Source organism: Monodelphis domestica, chromosome 1, assembly GCF_027887165.1.
Source record: "Monodelphis domestica isolate mMonDom1 chromosome 1, mMonDom1.pri, whole genome shotgun sequence".
Lineage (NCBI taxonomy): Eukaryota > Metazoa > Chordata > Mammalia > Didelphimorphia > Didelphidae > Monodelphis > Monodelphis domestica.
In genome coordinates, this window is record NC_077227.1 from 111,449,621 (window position 1) to 111,473,237 (window position 23,617).

The following is a 23,617-nucleotide window of genomic DNA, read 5'->3' on the forward strand; positions in this document are numbered from 1 at the left end:
TATTCTTATCTTTGTGCCTATGGAAGGGATAAAGTTAGTGAGAAATTAAGAGAGATTCTTTTTCTGGCTTCCAGTTTTGAGAAAGGACAAACATAGTTCCAGGCTCTATTCAGGGAAAAGTCTTTGGAGAGAGAGAGAGACCGACTCTGGGAAGACATCAACATGAGAGGAGTCAGCACCTCTAACATATTTCTATTTCCAGCTTGCCACACTAAAAACTTATGGTAGTTTTCCATTGGGAGAGATAGGACACTGTCTTGGCTGAACAAGGATTTCTGACTCTCAGGGGAGAGCTAATTCACAGTGTGTTATTTACTAAATTTATAATTTCTCTGATTTCTGTTTGTTTTTATTTTTGCTTTATTTTTGTATGTCTGGTATCCCTTCTCTGAGAAGAGCAGAGGGGGGCCAGCATTGTAGCCCCAAACTTCTGCTCCCTTCCTTTCAGGAATCCAACTCTTATTTGGAAAAGAATGAGTGGAAAAGAGATAGAAAGGGAAAATTCTAGGAATATCTATTCATGCCTCTCAACAAGATAAATTTAGGCAGTCCCATGTAGACATGTACATCATCTACAAGAGCCATACATACAACTTGCATATGGAAAATAACTTCAGATTACACACCTACACACCAAAACTGCTGGATTGCTGGAGATAAAGTAGTAGGGGAAATCTATGAAGAGTTTCAAATGACCTTCTAAGTTAGATTAATATACATTCTGATACTTGGTGATTTCAATGCAAAGGTAAGAAATGGGTAAGGAAGAGGAATAATAGTCATTCAGAAGAAAGAATTAGAGAAGATAAAGACTCATTGATTACACAAAAGCTTCATGCCTATATATTATGAAATGTTCTTCAAGAAAAGAATTGGTAGGCACTGGTTATGGTAGATACCAGATAAAAGAAAAATGATAGGGATTAGACCTGTGATTTCGTTGTTATAGGAAACTTCCAGTGAGAAAATTTCTTCTATCAATGCAAATTGGCACTCTCTCTGCAATTTATAATCTTGGAGAGTTATCTGGAGTGCTAAGAGGTTAAATAACTTGCCCAGCCTCACAGAACAAGTATGAACTTGAGAACAGGTAAACCCAGTTCTGAGGTCAATTCCCCATTCATTATTTTAAGCAAGAAAAGGAAAGAAAAGATTTGTTATTGATACAGGAGTTATCTCTGAATCAGCTGCTGCTATAATGAAACCATAGAGTCATTACAGCTAAGATCAGAATTAATTTAAAAAAGCAAGAAAAAAGAATAATAATGAGAAAACGATATAGTACAAAATTGAAATGACTCAATCCTGAGCTATTTAAACAAGTGGTTGGCAATTAGAAATGAGGAATAGAAAAATTCAGAGATTAGTGAATTTATCTCACAATTAAATCTGAGATTCTCAGAGCTAAAAGTGACCTCCTCTAAAAAGGACTTGACATTGTCAAAGGACATCTTGTTCAAACCATACCTAAAAATTAATCCCTTCTAAAACATGTCTAACAAGTAGCCATTTGGTCTCCACTTGAGTCATTCCAATGAGTAGAAGCTATGATCTCTCAATATGGCTCATTCCATTTGGGGACCATTCTGATTGTTAAGAAGTTCTTTACACCTTACATCCAAGCCAAAATCTATTGTCAAAATCTAACTTCCTACTGTGTTCACCAATTTTGCTCTTAGTTATGTTCTTTGTGACTATGTAGATCATGTTATTGCGTTCAACTGTTTCCGAAAAACTATCCCATCTTGCCATGTTTTCTCTTCAACCCAATGAACATCTTTAATGTTCCTTCATTCCATTTTCCTATTACATGGTTTCTTGTCCTCTCATATATAATCCAATCTAAAAAAAAACAAATTTTTTTAATTAATCTAATACAAAATGTACAAAAATGTGTGAATCCCAAAAAACAAAAGAAAAGTACAGGGGACCTCAATACAACAGTGCTTTGTATATACTGAATATGGGTAATCAACATTCTACCTTTATAAGACCATAATAGAGAGATTTTGACAATATAGAAATACAGCACAAACTTCTCATTTAATTTTCACAAGACTGGTAGGGTTCCTGCAGTTCCTTAGAACAAGGGCCCATCAAGTCTGCCACATTTTTTTTGTACTGTGAGCTTGAGAAGTTTTAAAAACACTTTTAGTTTTATTATATTTTTAAATGTTTTTCTTTTAAAAACACTAATTCAGGGGCAGTTACAAAAACAGTCCCCAAGATGGATTTGGCCCTTGGGCCTCAGTTTGCTAAGGCATGCCTTATAATATGAATTCAGTCCTAAGGCCTATGATCTATGAAAAACATTGCTGTAAAATGCTGAAGCAAAACAAACAAAAACCAAGCCTTCTATGGCCAATCCCTTGGAACAGTCCTAGCTATACCCAACCTCTGAGAAGCAGGAAGGGAGGAGGGCAAGAAACCAAGATTTGTCAAGACATTTTATCCATAAACTTGGGCCTGTGGTTAAACACCAAGAAAAGTGGGAAATTGTCCTATAACAAGAAGGACCCGTAGTTTAATCAACAGTTCAAAATAATGACCTCTCCCTCAGTCAAACTGGGTTCTCTCTTAAATTCCCTGCTATTCCTACAACTGAGTCAGAAACAACTTAGCTTATTTATATACTCTCAAAAAAAGGTCAGAAAATTGTTTATTGTACTAGTTTTATCTCTTAGTTATAAATGTTTGTAGAAGCTTTTATGTTTTTTTTTTGCTTTATTTGCTTTGTAAATGAATGCAAATTAATTGTGCCTGGAAACTCCACATGTATTTACATGTATATATTGATATATTTAGGTGAGTGTTAAGATGTAACAACTTCTTTCCAAAAATCATCCTCTAACTAAAATGAATGTGTCAACTAACTAATCAGATGCTTCTGCATACATAAATACATAGCTCTTGCTAGGAAAACCTTAATGCAATTTTTTTTTACTGTCTGGTTTCCATCAACCCCTCCCATTGTCTTTAACAAAAGAACAAAACCAATTTAAGATATTGAGCAAAATTGCTTCCCTCACTATACAAAGACAAGCCCAGAAATACTACCTAATCTGTCTGAAAATGCTTATTTTAATTAGTAGGAAAATAAATTAGAAGCTCTGTAAACCTACTGCAATTCTAGCTTGCATTAGAAAAGAAAAAAAATTATGGCTAATACCTTGGGGCTTTCTTGTTTATTGGCATTATAACCAAAATGTCAGCTAAGCTGAACTCTGGAACCACCTTGTTTATGATGTCATGAAGCAGCAAAGCCCCCTGGAGAGAGTATTTGAAATGCCTGAATTCTAGATGAGAGAAACTAGGCACTTAAGTTTCTTCTAAGCAGGGTACTAGTTTGCTGGCCTGTGATATAAATGATTAAGTGTTTTATGAAGCACATCAGAAATTAACATACACTAACCTCCGTTGTTTTTATAACAACATGGAAAGACACTGCCAGGACTTCCTCATACAAACAACACACACTTCTTTTTGAGATATTTCTGCAGAATTGTATATTTCTTTCTTAAAAAAAAAAACAAACAAACAAACCCTTAACTTCCATCTTAAAATCTTCCATCTTCCATCTTAAAATCAATACTGTGTAATTGGTTCCAAGGCAGAAGAAAGGTAAGGGCTACACACAATGGGAAGTTAACTGACTTACTCAGGGTCCTACAGCTAGGAAGTGTCCAAGGTCAGATTTAAACCCATCTCCAAGTCTGGCTCTCAAGCTGTCCCTAGAGCATATATTTCTGAAATGCAAATATATTTGCTGACAAAAATTCTGTGTAGAATATTGCAATTCCCCCCATAAATTGAATTTCATTAATATGACTGTTTAGATTTGTTTTGCCTTAACATTTTTTTAATTGTTTTGTCTTCCTAACTGGCAGAGTATCACACATGCTAGCTCTGTCCTTGTTTCCTTTTCTAGTCCAAGCTCAGCTCCTGATCATGGAATTTCTCTTGAGGTTTGCTTTAAAATTTAGGTTGTATTATTCCTCCACACAGTCTGACATTCCAAGCAGTAGTACCCACACAAATATCCTAAACCAGTTAGTTTCTTCTCTTTCCTAAGAACACAGTCCTCTAAGCTACTTCCACAAGATGATCTTTCTTGCCTAATTCAGCTAATGTTTTAATTTCCAGCTCCCTTTACCAAGTGGGATTCTAGTACCTAAAAGAGGATTCAGAAACTAGGTTTCTGCTTCCCTAAGTAGCTTCCCTCCTATATTTCTCTTTTTATCGCTATCTCCCATTAAAACCCTATATCCATATTTCCCCTAATGCAATCATAATTTAGGACCCATTTTTAAAAGTTATATGAATATAAAATATTCATATTTCTAAGATCCAAACTTAAGAATCATTCAACATATACATAAGTACCACTATGTCCAAGCATTGAATCACAGAATATTTGAATTAGATAGAGCCCAAAGAAATGGTTCTTAATCTGGGAACTTTGAATATTTTTTAAAAATAACTTCACAACCATATTCAAATATCATTGATTTTCTATGTATTTTATTTTATGCATTTAAAACCATTATTCCCAAGGAGAGCTCTATAGGTTTTACCAATCTGCCAAAGAGGTCCACATCATAGGAAAAGGTAAAAAGCCCTCATGTAAAGGGTCATCTAGTTGTAGAAGCTCAGAGTTAAAAAGGATCTCAGAGGTTAATCCAGCTAGTATGTGACAACCTAGTTAAAAGGTAGTTGTCAGCCTTTACTTAAGACCTCCAATGAGGGCAAACCCACTACCTCTGGTAGCAGGCAGCCCATTCTACTTTTGGAAGCTCTAATTATTAGAAAGCTTTTCCTACCATCCAATCTAAAGCCTCTTTGAAATTTCCATCCTTTGCTCCTAAATCTGCTTTCTAGACTAAGCAAAACAGGTCAAAGATGGCCCACATTCCATTGGACAACCCTTAAAATATTTGAAAACTGTTGTCATGTCCACCCCCAGACCCCCAAGGTTCCTTTTCTTTGGGCTCAGTATCCTCAGTTCAGACAGTTGATCTTCACATGGTCTAAACTCAAGGCTTTTCATCATCCCAGTTGCCTACTCTAGACTTTCCAATTTATCGATGTCCTCCATAAAATGTCATACACTGAGCTGAAAAGAGTATTACAAATGTAATCTGACCAGGGCGGAGGATAGCATTATTCCTAAATGCTACAGTCAGTAGCAATTAGTCAGGCTACAAGTGTGTATTAAGTCCTATCCCACTGTGAATTACATGTCATAACAGCATCATACAACGTGTCTCGAAAGACACCCATTATTCCCAGTAAAAGTTCAGTTTTGTAAAACCCACTCACTTAAGCTTCAGTGAAGTTTGAATGAACAAATTTGTATCATAATTCTAGGAGAAGTGGGATGAAATTCCCAAAACTAGAAATGTATAGATATAATTACAGATTCTAATCATAATTCCAAGTGACCTAGGTTGTGTGTGTGTGTGTGTGTGTGTGTGTGTGTGTTTGTTTTAACTCTGAAGAATATTTTGTTCCTCCCCAACATTATTGACTGGCATAAGCTGGCTATAATGAAAGAGTAAAGCATCTAAATTTATTAGGCCAGTTCTTTTCCATTCCCATTTAATTTATAAACTAGCCAAAACACATGTGCAAAAGAGAACAAAGAAAACTAAATGAACACCTGATGAAACATAGAACCCAGTGAGACCCCCAGAGAATATGGAACAACAACAAACTGTTCCAGAATGGTTCAAAAGAAAAATGAAAAACATAAAGGAACAAGTTAGAAGACAATAAATATTAGCAGAGCAGAAAAAATTAGTAGAATAGGAAAAATGTGAATCCACAGTGGAGAGTCACCAAAGAAAAGAGAGAACAAGAGATTTGTAATTCAAATTGACAGGATAATCTAGAAGGAAAAAAGAGAAAGGCAATAATGTTAAAAGAACCCATGATCACTATATAAGAAAAAGCTATTAACCTTAAAGACAGGATGCAGAGAGACAGCTTAAGGACTATTGGTCTCCCTGAAGAACATGACAATCTAAAAAATGTGAACAACACAATATAGGAAATGATACAAGAAAATTGCCCAAAATCTCTGACTTCAGAAAACAAAGGACCTACCATAAGAATCCATTGATTCTTTTATCTCCAGGAAAAGAGTCTTATACTTTAATATCCAAGACAAAGAGAAATTAAATGTAACAATTCCAACGATGATTAATTCTGCAAGTGGGAAGGAGAAAAACCTTCAAATATAAAGGTGAAGACTTTTGAATAGCACAAAACTATTCTGGACCCACTGGTCACTGGAAGATAGAATAGTATTCTAAAAAGGAAGGAGCTCAAGATGCAATTCAGAGTGACATATCCTGAAAACCTGAGCCTAATCAAGAAAAGAGATGGAGGTTCAATAAGAGCAGCATTTGAGGTATTCTTGCAATAACAATTACAACAACAAAAAGACATAGGCAAAACATTCTACTTGCAAGCATGCCAAACTGCAAGGATTGTAAATGAATACAATTACCAAAGAAAGAATGACATACTAAAGTAATGAAATAATTTTTTTTAAAAGACATGCTGGCCCATGTGGTTAAAAAATAGAAGAGAACCATTGAAAGGTTTGTTTATTTTAATAATAAGAGGATAAAGAAAGTGAGAGGAAGGATTTTGAACTAATCACTTATGTAGAAAAAAAAACAAAGAAAATAAGAGAAGGAATGGATATCTAAATAAAAGAAATAAAAATAAATTAACAAATTGAACAAAAATCTTCCAACTAAGAAAAGGTTTAGAAAAGGAGAGAAAGGGTAAGAAGAAAAAAAAGTCTATATGAATATCATTCCATCAAAGAGAATTGAGCAAAATTAACTTTAAGAAAAAAGTATTTTCTTATAAAAAGGGGAACAAAAAAAATCCTGATTTATAAAAATAATTAGATAAACAAATGGAGGGAAATGTAAATCTCAACTCTCATGACTTTAAATGTGAATGGACAAAACAATCTAGTAAAACAAAAGAGTATAAATTGAATAAGAAAATAAAACCACACAATGTTACTTGAAGAAGCATATTTAAACATCAAAGATATGGAACAGAATCAGTATGAGGGCTAGAAGAAAATTAGTGTCAAATCAGATGACTCAGAGAAGACAAAACTAAAATTTCATAATATAAAAAGAGATGAAAAGGGAATTTGCATTGTTCTAATGAACCAATATCAGTATTAAAAATTTTGATCAAACTGAAATATCTAAATTGATTAAGGAAAACCTATCTGAATTGTAAAAAGACATACATATTAACATGAGCAAAAACAAAAGAAATAATAATTATAAGAACCTGTTATGAACAGTTAGAAACAAAGAAAAGTAAGAACAAAAAAGATATATCTTCAAAATTATAAAATACTCAAGCTAAAAAGCAAAGACAGATAATAATAATAATAGGAAACTTCATTGTTCCTCTCTCAGAGCTGGAGAAATCTAACAGAAAGGTGAAAAGATAAAATATATAATTAAAGGAATTCTTAAAGAATTTAGAATGCAAAAATTTATGGATACTTTGGAATGGGATCACTAAAGAATGTGGATATTCTCAGCACCAATGGCAATTTTAAAAAAACTATTTATGAAGGCAAAAAGAAATTGAAAATAAGTGGGAAAGGGGCATAAATATTAAATATATCCCTTACAGATTCTATTAAATAAATATAGGAATCAATTCAGGGAACATAAACAAAAGGCTTAAACTTTAATGGAGTCTGAACAATTTAATCCTAAATGATGAGTGAGTTACTGAACAAATCCTACAATTAATTGTGTAAAAACTGATGAGGCCAAAAAACGACAAAATTTCTAGGATGAAGCTAAAGCAGTCTTCAGAGTATATATTTTGCGGCCCGCGCGCGCACACACACACATACACACACACACACACACACACACACAAATTAGCAAATAAAAAGGAGATTTAATGCACTGAACATGCAGTTTTAAAAATTAAAAATCCAACAAGCCCAGAATAAACACAAAAGAGGAGCTTTCTGAGATTAGAAGTGAAATAGGTAAATGGGAAACCAAAAAAGACTATAGAAGTTATGAACAAAACTAAAGGCTTACTAACAAAATTAATGATGTCAAAACTAAAGGCTTACTAACAAAATTAATGATGTTTTACCAAGCCTAATTAAAAAGAGGGCAGAAAAATGACCCCCAAAAAATAATAAAATGAACAAGGTTAAACCCTGCCAAAAAAAAACCAGAAGAAATAAAAATAATTATAAGAGCTTATTATGCACTTATATGCAAAAAAGTAAGAACATAAAAGAGAATATATCAACATCAAAATTGTAAAAATCCTCAAACTAAAAGAATAGTAAAGAGAGATCATAATTCATCTTATCTCAGAAAATAAAATATATTTAGTTGTAAAGAAACTACTAAAAGAAAAAAATCCTAGACCAGATGTATGTATAAGAAAATTCAATCAAACACCAAAATTATACAAAATTTTTTTAATTTGGAAAGGCTTCTCTAAACTCCTTTTATGATATAGTTCTAATATAAAAATCCAGGAGAAATAAGGAACAAGAAATACAGGTCAATATCACTAATGAATACACATTACAATTTTTAAAGTAAAATCTTGAACAAAATAAACTATAGCACTTTGTACCAAAAATCATTCATTATGACCAACTTGGATTTATATCAGGAATACTAGGATAGTTGTTCAATGTTTGGAAAATAGCATTACTTTAAAAATATTAGAAACAAAAACATCTAAACCCATAAGATTAAAATATTAAAAACAAAAATGTCCAAACCCAAAAGATTATCTCTAGATGTAGAAAAAGCCTTTGACAAAGTAAAATTCTCATCTTATGCTGAAAACCCTAGAAAGTATAGGAAGAGAAATTTTTTTAGTATGATTTTTTAAATAGTCATCTAAAACAAAATGCAACCATTATATGCAATGGGAAAGCACCAAATGTTTTACCAATAAAAAAGAATAGAGAAAGTAACAGAAATATAATTGACATTTAGTCAAATAGTTCTCCAAAAAAAATCTCAAACTATTACAACCATACAAAAAAATGTTCCAAATCACTAATATAAAAATGCATATCTGTATAAATGGAGATTTTGAACCCTAGACTTCATTCCCCAGAAGTCCTTGGTATTTCCCAGAATTCCCTATAATCTCTCCTGAGTCTCCACGTTGGCAATATCACAATTGGTATTTAACTGGTCGTAAGACTCCCACAGTTCTTCTCTTCCTTTGCAATGATGTAGCAAGTATAGAGATAAGCTAAATTCGGGAATTTTAAATGGGCTAATCAGCCATGGGCATGTGGTTTTTATTTTGTATCCTCTTTATTCCTTGATTTCTAATAATCCTTAATAAACCTCATAAAATATAATATTTTATTAGTAGAGATATAATTTAAATTTTACATATCCAAATAACCCTGATGTTTTACTTCACACTGAAAAAATGTCAAAAATAATAAAAGATGAAAATAACTGAAGTTGGAGGACCCTAGAAAAAAACAGGCACACATTAATGCATTGTTGGTGGAACAATGAATTGATACAACAATTCAGAAAACAATATAGAATGTTTATAGTGACTCAAATACATATAACTTTTGACCCTGAATTCCACTGTTCAGTGTATACATGAAGATCATTAACAAAAAGAACTCTGTTCATTCCTTTTCCCCCAGAGTCATTATTTCCATCCTGCCCCATCTAGCACTTCAAACTCTCTCAGTCCTCACCGGTCAATGAGTTCACCACAGATATTCCCACCCCTGATCATACTCACTGTCTGTTTTCTCTAGTCCTACTTCTAGAAGGGTCATCAAGTTCTTCAGGAGAACAATGTACAGCCCAACTAGTTTTAGCTTCACCTCTGCTTCCCAATTGAGGGAGTACCTTCAACAGGAATTCTCCCCAACTCCCACCGCCAGGGATAAAATCAATAGTTTCTCATTCTCATCAGGTACACAATCATGTACAAGATTAGGGAGAAGGAGTAAGATTGGACCTATGATTTTGGTACAAGGAACTCCTGGGCAGGAAAAAAAAAACACCCTCTACCAACATAGAAAGGCACTTTTTTTTTTTTTTGCAACTTGTTTTATAGAATTGTCTAGAGCAAAGTTTAAATGACCAGGTTCACCCAACCAGTCAAGTCTTCATGACTTCCAAGACAGTTCTCTATTCACTTTACCAATCTGCCCACCCATTGTATATATGTGTTTATGTGCATATGTTTGAATGCAAAATATATAAAAAATAATCATTAGGTAGATTCTCATCATCACTCCTAAGTCTTCTTCCTCCACAATCCAGAAGTCTGGAATGCCTCTGATTATAAGCCATGTTTCCAATTCCTAACGCTGTACATCTTCACTATGATTTCACCCCTTCCTGTTAGTCTAGTCTAGTCTTCTTTTCTTGTAGGCTTGGTACGATGGTTATCTAACTTTGGTTCCTTGCCCTCGTGCCCTGCTGTTGCCCATGCCTCATCAAGCTCTAACTCTTAGTCCCACTCCTGCCACTGGCTTTGTTCACTCCATTTCAAGAGCTGTTGAATGCTACTAGAGGAAGCCAAACTACCATACTAATGAGACCACTAAGTTATATTATCTAGCCTCATCTGTGCCCCCATTTCTTCAAGGACTACCCTTTTCTTTTTTCTTCTTCTTTCCTGATTGGCTATTAATACTCCTAACAACTTGCTATTCTCCACTTTGTTCTCTCCTCAAGACTCCTACATCACTGTAACTGTATTTCCCGTGTTAGAGGAAGAGAATTGTATTTGGAGTCAGAACAATTGGGTTTATTTGGCACGTCTTTTAAAACAGGGCTCAAATGTTAGCTCAGCAACTTACTACCTTGTGTGATCTTGATAAGGTCACTTAATCTTTTTAGACCTCCATTTCCCCCGGAAAATGAAGGAGTTGATGTGGATAACCTAAAAGGTCCCTTCTTCCAGTTCTAAGTATTATGATTGCCTTCACTTGATTTAGTTGTTTTTATTTTTAATGAGCTTCGAACCCTTTATTGAGTGGTAATGTGAGATCCTCCTCACTGCGGGAGGGTCAGGAGGGGGATGAGGGCAGGGGCAACTTGGGACAGGTTGAACAGTATAGTCTGAGAGCTGGTTTTGAGCCCTCCTGGAAGAGTATTAGTCTGACGGAGTGGGAATCGTGATGCAGAATCAGGCCATAGGGAAGAAATAAGGCAGCCGCTTGCGGTATATCTTCTCATCCTTTTCCAGAAATACACAGATCACCAACCGATCAACCTTGTCCCTGTGCTCCTCTAGCCACTCCCGAAGGGTGCTCAGGACGACCTCAGCTGCTGCCTCACTGGGGTAACCAAAGACCCCGGTGGAAATGCAAGGAAAGGCCACGGATCTAAGGCTGTTGTCGAGCACCAGTTGCAGGCTGTTAAGGTAGCAGTTGCGAAGCTCCTGGACCTGGGCGGGGCTGGGGTTTCCCTGCGCAATGGGCCCCACGGTGTGGATGACGTACTTGGCAGGCAGGCGGTAGCCGCCCGTGATCTTAGCTTTGCCGGTCTCACAGTGATGGAGTGTGCGGCATTCTTCTTTGAGCAGGGGGCCGGCCGCTCGGTGGATGCAGCCGTCCACGCCACCTCCTCCCATCAGGGAACTGTTGGCCGCGTTCACAATGGCGTCCACCTCTAACTTGGTGATGTCTCCCCGGAAGAGTGAGAGCTTCTCATTCAGGGCCTTGTCCGGCTTGTAATGGGATTCCTTCTCCTTATCTGGCGCCCCTTTTGCCTCCCCATCCTTCCAGGGGGGTATTTTCTTCAGGCTGACAAAGTCTGGGCAGAAATAATGCTCCTCCCTCTGCTTGTCAGTCAGAGCCTTCAGATAAGCTTTCGCCTCCTTCCAGTCGGTGGAGAACTTGAGGTCCACTTTCGCCGCCATAGCCAGAGGGGAAGTTGCTGACCCAGGCTGTGAGCTGTACACCCACCCTGCCGCTGCTGGGGTCCCTGTGCCCGGCAGAGGCAGTGCGGTGCCAAGGAGGACTGTGCACAGGGTTCTGCTGCTGAGCCGGCTCAGGAGTCCTCCTTTAAAGGGGAATAACTCAGGATTGACGTGACTCAACCAAGGTCACATAGCTTGTTAGTGACATAAACAAGACTACAGAAAATGTCTCCTCCTAGCCCAGGTGGTTTCACTGAGGGGAGGATGTGGGCTCTAGGGGGCAAGAATAAATTAGAAAGGTTTTCTTGCTTCCCTGTTCATCTTGCTCATGTGGACGAACCAATTCTCTCACCACCTCCCCTTCACCTTCCTGTTTCAGTTGAGAGGATCCTTATTCTTCCTAGTCAATCAGGAATGCCACCTCAGAAGCTCCATCTTCTCTTTCCTCTCCCTCTACTCCCATCCCCAATCAGTTGCCAATTCTTGTCACTTTTGTCTCCACATTTCTTTCATCATTCCCTTCCCTCCATTCCCCATGGCCACCTCTAGTTCTGGAGCTCCTGGGGAGCAGGGACTGTCTTTTGCTTTGTATCCCCAGTATGTTGCACAGTATCTAGTTGGTAGAAACTTTTTTAAAATTTAACATTCTTTATTTCCTTTTGGTCACTGTTGTAAGAGCAAAGCCATACATAACCAAAAACTAAAAATAAAACCAAAAATACACTGATATAAAAGAGGGCTCTAACAGTTCTTTCTCTGGAGGTGGATAGCATTCCCCCTGATAAGTCTTTCAAGATTGTCCCAGATCAATGCATTGCTGAGTGGCTAAATTTTCACAGATAATCAACATCCAACATTGCCATTATTGTGTACAATGTTTTCCCAGTTCTACTTACTTCACTCTACATCAGTTCCTGCAGATCTTTCCAGCTTTTTCTGAAATCATCTTGCTTATCATTCCTTATAGCATAATAATATTCCATCACCAACATGTACCACAACTTGTTCTGCCATTCCCCAATGGATGGACATCCCCCCTCAATTTCCAATTCTTTTCTACTGCAAAAAGAGCAGCTTTATGCCCAGAGATTCTAGAACAAGGGGGCAATACAGCCACTGACAGAGCTCACAGAACACCTTCTACACTAAACCCCCAAAAGACAACTCCCAGGAATGTAATTGCCAAATTCCAAAGCTCTCAAACAAAAGAAAAAATCCTACAGGAAGCCAGAAAAAGACAAATTAGATATAAAGGAATGCCAATCAGGGTCACACAAGACCTTGCAAGTTCTACTCTGAATGATCATAAGGCATGGAACATGATCTTCAGAAAGGCAAGAGAGCTGGGTCTTCAACCAAGAATCAGCTACCCAGCAAAACTGACTATATACTTCCAAGGGAAAGTATGGGCATTCAACAAAATAGAAGACTTCCAACTTTTTGCAAAGAAAAGACCAGAGCTCTGTGGAAAGTTTGATACCGAAAAACAAAGAGCAAGGAATACCTGAAAAGGTAAATATTAAGGAAAGGGGAAAAATGTTATCTTCTTCTTTTACTCAAACTCTCTTCTATAAGGACTACATTTATATCAATCTATGTATACTAATATGTGGGGGAAATGTAATGTATAAATAGGGGGTAAAGAAAGACCAAATAGAATAATCTTTCTCACACAAAGATTCACATGGGAAGGGGAGGGGAAGAAAACTCCTATAAGAAGGAGAGGAAGAGAGGGTTTTTTACTTAAACCTTAATCTCAGGGAAATCAACTCTGAGAGGGAAAAACATCCAGATCCATTGGGATCTTGAATTCTATCTTACCCAACAAGGGTAGGGAGAAGGGAAAACCAAGGGGGGAGGGGGAGAGGGAGAACAAAAAGGGAGGGAAAGAGAGGGGGGAGGGGGAGGGAAGAAAAAGGGAGGGACTAAAAAGGGAAACATCAAGGGAGGGGACAAGGGGGATTGATTCAAAGTAAATCACTGGACTAAAAGGTAGAGCCGAAGAAGAAAAGGTTAGAATTAGGGAAGGCAATCAAAATGCCAGGGAATCCACAAATGACAATCATAACTTTGAATGTGAATGGGATGAACTCACCCATAAAACATAGACAAATAGCAGAATGGATTAGAATCCAAAACCCTACCATATGTTGTCTTCAAGAAACACACATGAGGCGGGTTGACACCCACAAGGTCAGAATTAAAGGATGGAGTAAGACCTTCTGGGCCTCAACTGACAGAAAGAAGGCAGGAGTGGTAATCATGATATCTGATAAAGCCAAAGCAAAAATAGACCTGATCAAAAGGGATAGGGAAGGTAATTATACTTTGTTAAAAGGGACTTTAGACAATGAGGAAATATCATTAATCAACATGTATGCACCAAATAATATAGCACCCAAATTTCTAATGGAGAAACTAGGAGAATTGAAGGAAGAAATAGACAGTAAAACCATATTAGTGGGAGACTTAAACCAACCATTATCAAATTTAGATAAATCAAATCAAAAAATAAATAAGAAAGAGGTAAAAGAAGTGAATGAAATCTTAGAAAAATTAGAATTAATAGATATATGGAGAAAAGTAAATAGGGATAAAAAGGAATACACCTTCTTCTCAGCACCACATGGCACATTCACAAAAATTGACCATACATTAGGTCACAGAAAAATAGCATGCAAATGCAGAAAAGCAGAAATAATGAATGCAGCCTTCTCAGATCACAAGGCAATAAAAATAATGATTAGTCATGGTACATGGAAAACCAAATCTAAAACCAATTGGAAATTAAACAATATGATACTCCAAAACCGTTTAGTCAAAGAAGAAATCATAGAAACAATTAATAATTTCATCGAGGAAAATGACAATGGTGAGACATCCTTTCAAACCTTTTGGGATGCAGCCAAAGCAATAATCAGAGGTAAATTCATATCCCTGAATGCTTATATTAACAAACTAGGGAGAGCAGAGATCAATCAATTGGAAATGCAAATGAAAAAACTCGAAAGCGATCAAATTAAAACCCCCCAGCAGAAAACCAAACTAGAAATCCTAAAAATTAAGGGAGAAATTAATAAAATCGAAAGTGATAGAACTATTGATTTAATAAATAAGACAAAAAGCTGGTACTTTGAAAAAAACAAACAAAATAGACAAAGTATTGGTCAATCTAATTAAAAAAAGGAAGGAAGAAAAGCAAATTAACAGCATTAAAGATGAAAAGGGGGACAGCACCTCCGATGAAGAGGAAATTAAGGCAATCATTAGAAATTACTTTGCCCAATTATATGGCAATAAATACACCAATTTAGGAGAAATGGATGAATATATACAAAAATACAAACTGCCTAGACTAACAGAAGAGGAAATAGAATTCTTAAATAATCCCATATCAGAAAATGAAATCCAACAAGCTATCAAAGAACTTCCTAAGAAAAAATCCCCAGGGCCTGATGGATTCACCAGTGAATTCTATCAAACATTCAGAGAACAGTTAATCCCAATACTATACAAACTATTTGACATAATAAGCAAAGAGGGAGTTCTACCAAACTCCTTTTATGACACAAACATGGTACTGATTCCAAAACCAGGCAGGTCAAAAACAGAGAAAGAAAACTATAGACCAATCTCCCTAATGAATATAGATGCAAAAATCTCAAATAGGATACTAGCAAAAAGATTCCAGCAAGTGATCAGAAGGATCATTCACCATGATCAAGTAGGATTTATACCAGGGATGGCAGGGCTGGTTCAATATTAGGAAAACCATCCACATAATTGACCACATCAACAAGCAAACCAGCAAGAACCACATGATTATCTCAATAGATGCAGAAAAAGCATTTGATAAAATACAACACCCATTCCTATTAAAAACACTAGAAAGCATAGGAATAAAAGGGCCATTCCTAAAAATAATAAAAAATAATAAACAGTATATATCTAAAACCATCAGCTAATATCATCTGCAATGGGGATAAACTAGATGCATTCCCAATAAGATTAGGAGTGAAACAAGGATGCCCATTATCACCTCTACTATTTGACATTGTACTAGAAACACTAGCAGTAGCAATTAGAGAAGAAAAAGAAATTGAAGGCATCAAAATAGGCAAGGAGGAGACCAAGTTATCACTCTTTGCAGATGACATGATGGTCTACTTAAAGAATCCTAGAGATTCAACCAAAAAGCTAATTGAAATAATCAACAACTTTAGCAAAGTTGCAGGATACAAAATAAACCCACATAAATCATCAGCTTTTCTATATATCTCCAACACAGCTCAGCAGCAAGAACTAGAAAGAGAAATCCCATTCAAAATCACCTTAGACAAAATAAAATACCTAGGAATCTACCTCCCGAGACAAACACAGGAACTATATGAATACAACTACAAAACACTCTCCACACAACTAAAACTAGACTTGAACAATTGGAAAAACATTAACTGCTCATGGATAGGACGAGCCAATATAATAAAAATGACCATCCTACCCAAACTTATTTATCTATTTAGTGCCATACCCATTGAACTACCAAAATACTTCTTCACTGATTTAGAAAAAACCATAACAAAATTCATTTGGAAGAACAAAAGATCAAGGATATCCAGGGAAATAATGAAAAAAAACCACATATGATGGGGGCCTTGCAGTCCCTGACCTAAAACTATATTACAAAGCAGCAGTCATCAAAACAATTTGGTACTGGCTAAGAAACAGAAAGGAAGATCAGTGGAATAGACTGGGGGAAAGCGACCTCAGCAAGACAGTATACGATAAACCCAAAGATCTCAGCTTTTGGGACAAAAATCCACTATTCGATAAAAACTGCTGGGAAAATTGGAAGACAGTGTGGGAGAGACTAGGAATAGATCAACACCTCACACCCTACACCAAGATAAACTCTGAATGGGTGAGTGACTTAAACATAAAGAAGGAAACCATAAGTAAATTGGGTAAACACAGAATAGTATACATGTCAGACCTTTGGGAGGGGAAAGGCTTTAAAACCAAGCAAGACATAGAAAGAATCACAAAATGTAAAATAAATAATTTTGACTACATCAAACTAAAAAGCTTTTGTACAAACAAAAGCAATGTAACTAAAATCAGAAGGGAAACAACAAATTGGGAAAAAATCTTCATAGAAACCTCTGACAAAGGTTTAATTACTCATATTTATAATGAGCTAAATCAATTGTACAAAAAATCAAGCCATTCTCTAATTGATAAATGGGCAAGGGACATGGATAGGCAGTTCTCAGATAAAGAAATCAAAACTATTAATAAGCACATGAAGAAGTGTTCTAAATCTCTTATAATCAGAGAGATGCAAATAAAAACAACTCTGAGGTATCACCTCACACCTAGCAGATGGGCTAACATAACAGCAAAGGAAAGTAATGAATGCTGGAGGGGATGTGGCAAAGTAGGGACATTAATTCATTGCTGGTGGAGTTGTGAACTGATCCAACCATTCTGGAGGGCAATTTGGAACTATGCCCAAAGGGCGACAAAAGAATATCTACCCTTTGACCCAGCCATAGCACTGCTGGGTCTGTACCCCAAAGAGATAATGGACACAAAGACTTGTACAAAAATATTCATAGCTGCGCTCTTTGTGGTGGCCCAAAACTGGAAAACGAGGGGATGCCCATCAATTGGGGAATGGCTGAACAAATTGTGGTATATGTTGGTGATGGAATACTATTGTGCTAAAAGGAATAATAAAGTGGAGGAGTTCCATGGAGACTGGAACAACCTCCAGGAAGTGATGCAGAGCGAGAGGAGCAGAACCAGGAGAACATTGTACACAGAGACTAATACACTGTGGTATAATCGAACAATTTGCAGGGATCTAGGAGAAAAAAACACTATTCATAAGCAAAGGATAAACTATGGGAGTGGAAACACCGAGGAAAAGCAACTGCCTGACTACGGCGGTTGAGGGGACATGACAGAGGAGAGACTCTAAATGAACACTCTAATGCAAATATTATCAACATAGCAATGGGTTCAAATCAAGAAAACATGTAATGCCCAGTGGATTTACGCGTCGGCTATGGGGGGTAGGGGGAGGAAAAGAAAATGATCTATGTCTTTAATGAATAATGCTTGGAAATGATCAAATAAAATATAATTTAAAAAAAAAGAAAAAAAGAGCAGCTTTAAATATTTTTGTACAAGCAGGTCCTTTCCCCTTTTTTATTCTCCTATTCGAATAAAGTTACCCAGTAGAGGCCGTACCAGATCAAAGGGTATGCACAATTTTATAGTATAAGTATAGCACAGTTATATGGTAGAAACTTAATAAATGTTTATTTATCAATTGAATTGAATCTCATCATTTCTCACTTTCCCCATTTCCAATCTTTTCCCTTCACACAGCTACTAAAAAGAAAATCTTCCTAAAGCAAAGTTTGGATCATGCCATTACCTTATTTAAAAAGCTTGAGTGACTTTAATATCTCTTGTACTAAGTCTTCTTCAGTTTAACAGCTAAAGTCCTTTACAATATGACTCTGGTCTATGTTTTCAGATTTATTTAGCAATGCTCTCTTTCATGAACTTGATTCTCTTGACAAACCAGACTCCATATTGGTCTTGAGTTGGACATTCCATCTTCCAAACCTCATGTCTGAAAGAACATCCCTTTCTCTCTTCTCTTCACTTCTTTAACTTTAATCTTTAGCTCTTTAATCTTTAGCTTCTTTCAAGGCTCACAGGATCATATATCATTGACCTAAAGCTGGAAAGGTCTTCAGAGACTATTTAGTCCAACCTCCTCATTTAATAGTTAAGGGATCTGAGGTCTAGTATGGTTGTGTCATCTTAAGTATGTTAAATTTATGGTTGAACTGAATAGATTTAATTGGTTGCCAGGGATTTAATTACTACATACCCAAAATGAATTACTAAAGTCCCCCTTTACACTCACCACGTGTCAGTTCAATCAGCAGATTCTTTTTCAGCCTCAACTCTGGTAGAACTGCTTCTCACAGGAGATTCTACTCCAAGTGTGAGTCTTCACTCCAAGTGTCTTTCTTCACTCCAAGTGACTCTCTTCACTCCAAGTGTGTGTGTCTCTTTCTACTTTTAAAGACCTTTTCCTCTTGTTTCACTTCCCCTAAATTTTTACATCTATCAATCACAGCCAATGCTCCACTCCAGGACTGCCCACTCTTTCACACATGAGTCACAGACCTCCAACTCAATGTATGAAATGGGTGTTCACACCTTTTTGTGGTTAAAATCCCAAATAGGTAGATCTCCATATTCAACTTTAAGTACTGTGCTTACATTTTTGGGGATTAAAAATCTAAAAATAGGCAGAGGATTATAATTTAATCTTCACAATCAAGGAAGAGCTAAATACCTTCATTGTTACAATCAGGAGATAGCCAAATCCAATCTTCACAGGTACCATCTTCACAGGTAAGAAGTCTTTCCTAATCCCTCTTAATTGTTAACTCCTCTATCTCCTTAAATAACTTTCTATGTATTTATTTGTGTAAATATTACATCCTCCCTGGTAAAAATGGAAGCTTCCTGAGGGCAGGAGCTATTTTTCCTTTTGTCTCTGTATCCTTGACACCTAATACATATAAGTCAATATTTAATAAATACTTGTGGAACTGAATTGAAATGAATGAATATCATATAATGGTGAATGTTGGATTCAAGAGTCAGAAAGTCCATATTTCATTCCAAGCCCTTATTTTTACTCCCTGTTACTGAACTACTCTGCCTCAGTTTCCCAGGCATAAAATGAGGCTATAAACATTTTAGCCTCACAGGATTGTTATAATGAAAACATTTTGTAAGTCTTTTTTTTTAATTCTTACTTTTTGTCTTAGTAACAACTCTAAGATAGACGGGCTAGGACTAGGCAAATGGGCTAAGTGACTTGCCCAGGATCATACAGCTAGAAAGTATTTGAGGGCATATTTGAATCCAGGTCATCCTGACTCCAGGCTCTTTTTCCACTGTGCTACTTAGCTGACCCCACTTTGTAAATCTTAAAAGTCTATAATACATATGGGTTATTACTATCATTCCTTTTTGCCCCTTTTCCTTGGCTTTTAAGCATGCTTGAGTGGCCCCTATTTATTTTATTTTTATTTTTTTTAACCAATTACATGTAATAACAAATTTCTACATAAATTTTCCAAAGTGATATGATCCAAATTCTCTCCTTCCCTCCTTCTCTCCCTTCTCCCAGAGCTAGCAAGCAATTCAGTCTACAAAACATATTTCCATATTGTTCATTTTTGTAAGTGACTAGTCTTATAAAACCAAAACCTCAAAACATACCCAAATAAACAAATGAAAAACCATATGCTTACATCTGCATTCATACTCCAATAGTTTTTCCCCCTCTGGAAGTGGATAACATTCTTTGTCATAAGTTCCTCAGAATTGTCCTGGATCATTGTACTGCTGAGAGTAGCTTACAGTTGATAGTTCCACAATATTGTTGTTACTGTGTACAGTGTACAACCAGTGTACCTGGTTCTACTTATTTCACTTTAGCTCAGTCCATGAAGGTCTTTCCAGCTCTTTCTGAAATCATCCTGTTTAATTGTTCCTTATAGCACAATAGTATTCCATCACCATCATATACCACAATTTTTTCAGCCATTCCCAACTGATGGACATCCTTTTAGTTTCTAATTCTTAGCCACCACAAAAAAAGAACAGCTATAAATATTTTGTACAAGTAATTTTCCCTATTTTATGATCTCTTTGGGATACAGATCTAGTAGTGGTATTACTGGGTCAAAGGGTATATACTATTTCATAGCCCTTTGCCCACCAGAATGGCTGGATCAGTTCACAACTCCACCACCAATGTATTTATAAGTGAACCCTATTTAAAAAACAAAATTATATATATATATATATATGTATAATATGTGTAGAAATATTATACATATATATAATATATATCTTTGATCCTGGTGCCCCTTTTACTTATCATGCTACTTCTCTCCCCCAAATGACAATTTCTGTAACAAGTAGTATTTCTAGAACCAGCTCTATTTCCTTACCACTCATTGCCTTTCTTGGCTCCCAAGCATCTAAATTCTGCCCCTTTCCATTCTATAAGAATTTCAGTTACAGAGGTTGCCAATGGCCTCCTTCTAGTCAAATCTAAAAGTTCTTTCTTAGTTCTCATTCTTCTCCATTCTTCAGCACTTAACTGCTGAAAATCACCAGTTTGAAACTCTTTGCTCCTTTGATTTCCATGCCACTGCACCATCCCAATTCTCTTTCTCTTAAAAAATAAAATAAGGGGAAAAAAAGAATATCTTCGTTAACCTGTCTTCTTTCTCTGTATCCTAAATGTGAGATTTCTCCAAGGCATAGTCCCTTCTCATTCCAATAGAGAAATCATTCATTTCCATGCCCATGAATATGGAAAACAGTAGCCACATGGGAGACCTAACTGTCATTCTGAAAAAACTATCCTAAGCTATCCTGGCTGTCTCTTTGTTCCCTCAAACCTTAGATATGAAACAGTCTCTCTCTCATCCTCCAGTCTCCAATTATCAAAAATCCTACCTACCCTTCAAGACCCAACTCAAATGCTATCCCCTTTCATGAAGCCTTCCTTTATATCTCAAGAAGAAAATCTTTCTTTCCTTGAAACTCCTCAAATATTTTTCTTTGTACACTTATGTTAGTCACCATTTCTATTTTGTATTTGTGTGTGGTGTGTACCTTTAATTCATTTTTCAGTATTTATTAAGGACCTAATGCATGTTAGGAAAAATATAAAGATAAATAAGACATGGTCACTATCTTCAAAGAGCTTATGATCTAATAGAAAGAAATGAGTCCTGAATATAGATAAATATGTACTTTTACAAATTAGAACATAAATATATAAAGGGTTGTTAGGAGTCAAAGTAAATGGAGTGCCAGTCCTGGGATCAGAAAGGCTCATCTTACTTCATCATACTGAGTTCAAATCTGACCTCAGACTCTTACTAGCTGTATGACCCTAGATAAGTAATTTAACCATGTTTGCCTCAATTACTCATCTGTAAAATGAGCTGGAGAAGGAAATGGTAAACCACTGCAGTATCTTTATCAAGAAAATCATAGAATGGAGTTCCCAAAGAGTTGGACACAACTCATACGACTCAACAACAAATATGCAAAGGCTGTATAAGGTGTCATGAGCTCAAATGACGGGAAATCACTTCCAGTAGAGGAAATAATGAAATAATGTATACCATTCTCTTCAATGTCCCTCCCCACCACCTTAAAGGCAATGACCAAGTTTGTTTGTTTTCTTTTACTTTTATATCTACAACAATGCTCAGCATAATGTTTTATAAATAGCAAGTACTCAAGAAGTGTTTTTTTGAATGAAAGACTCCAAAATTCACATCACAACTCTTCCCCCTACCACATATTCACTGTGTTTCACCCAAGGAAAAGAAACATGTTATAATGGACAGCAAGATGAATTTAAGAATTAGAAAGACTGCATCCAAATCCTACCTTTAATATAGATTAGCAGCATGACCGAGGACAAGTCACTTAACTTCTAAACCTCAGTTGTCAAACTAATGCCTATCATACCTAATTCCTTGGTTGTGAAATGAAAATATAAAATATTTTGAAAACTTTAAAGTGTTATCTACATAAATATCAGCCGGAATTATTTTATTTTTCAACTCTAGCCCTCTATTTGTTGTATCTTCTTTCTTTTTTGAGTCTGAGTGCCCCTATCTCCCCCAGGTTGGAAATACAATCATTTCTCCTGGTCCTACTGCTGAACAGGATGACAACTTTGACCTGTTTCCTAAACCAAGCTTGGAATCTTTTATTAATGGACTTCCTTTTCTCAAATTCCTCACTTCTTTTTTTTTAACCTTTACTTTCTGTCTTAGAAATGTAAGATTAAAATTAATATCCAATACTCCAAGTATCGTATTTTATAAGATTTATTAATAATCACTTGAAATAGAGGAAAGTGATAGCCTGAGCAAGGAGCAGTTTCCCAGCCCATGAAAGTGGGAGGAGACAGGGCAGAGTTACAGAAACTTTTATCTACAAAACATGATGTAGCATGGGAATGAAAAAGGAATGCTGGGAAATGTAGTTCAAGTACAAAATTCTAAATACAATTACTATGTATTAGTTCCAAGGCAGAAGAGTGATAAAGGCTAAGCAGTGAGAGTGAACACATGCCATGGAAGTGTCTGAGGCCACATTTGAACCCAGGGCTTCCCGTCTCTAGACTTGGCTCTCAAACCACTGGGTGACCCTAGCTGTCCCCCCCAAATTATTTTTCATTTTCTCCTAATTTCCTGAGCATGAAATCTTGAAGTCAATTTTGAAGTCATCTTTGTTTCCTCTCTCACTTGTATTCTTCCCATAGACATTCATACTAAATCCTGTTGGTTCCTTATTCAAAATGTCACTTCAATTTGTCCAATCTGCTAATATCCCCACTTCCCTCCCCCCCCCCCCATGATTCCTCATATCAGTGGTGGTAAACTTAAATTAGAAAAGGATATTAATTTTTAAAACCATAAGTTAGCATTATCTACATTGACTTATATTTGTATTTATTTTGATAAACATTTCTCCATTATGTTTTTAATCTGGTTTGGGCCCCACTGGGGAGTTTTGCTGACCA

At 36.2% G+C, this 23,617-nt stretch overlaps 2 protein-coding genes across 3 annotated transcripts in view; both read right to left on the reverse strand.

Annotated features, from left to right (window-relative positions):
• The window catches only part of CFAP58 (cilia and flagella associated protein 58), a 119,589-nt gene that overhangs the window by 19,448 nt on the left and 76,524 nt on the right, over positions 1 to 23,617 (reverse strand). The window lies entirely within an intron of this gene.
• On the reverse strand, positions 11,018 to 12,087 carry LOC103097653 (mono-ADP ribosylhydrolase 1). The gene has a single exon (XM_007479041.3). It carries the CDS (start codon positions 11,950 to 11,952, stop codon positions 11,218 to 11,220), a length of 735 nt encoding a protein of 244 aa, XP_007479103.1. The 5' UTR covers positions 11,953 to 12,087; the 3' UTR covers positions 11,018 to 11,217.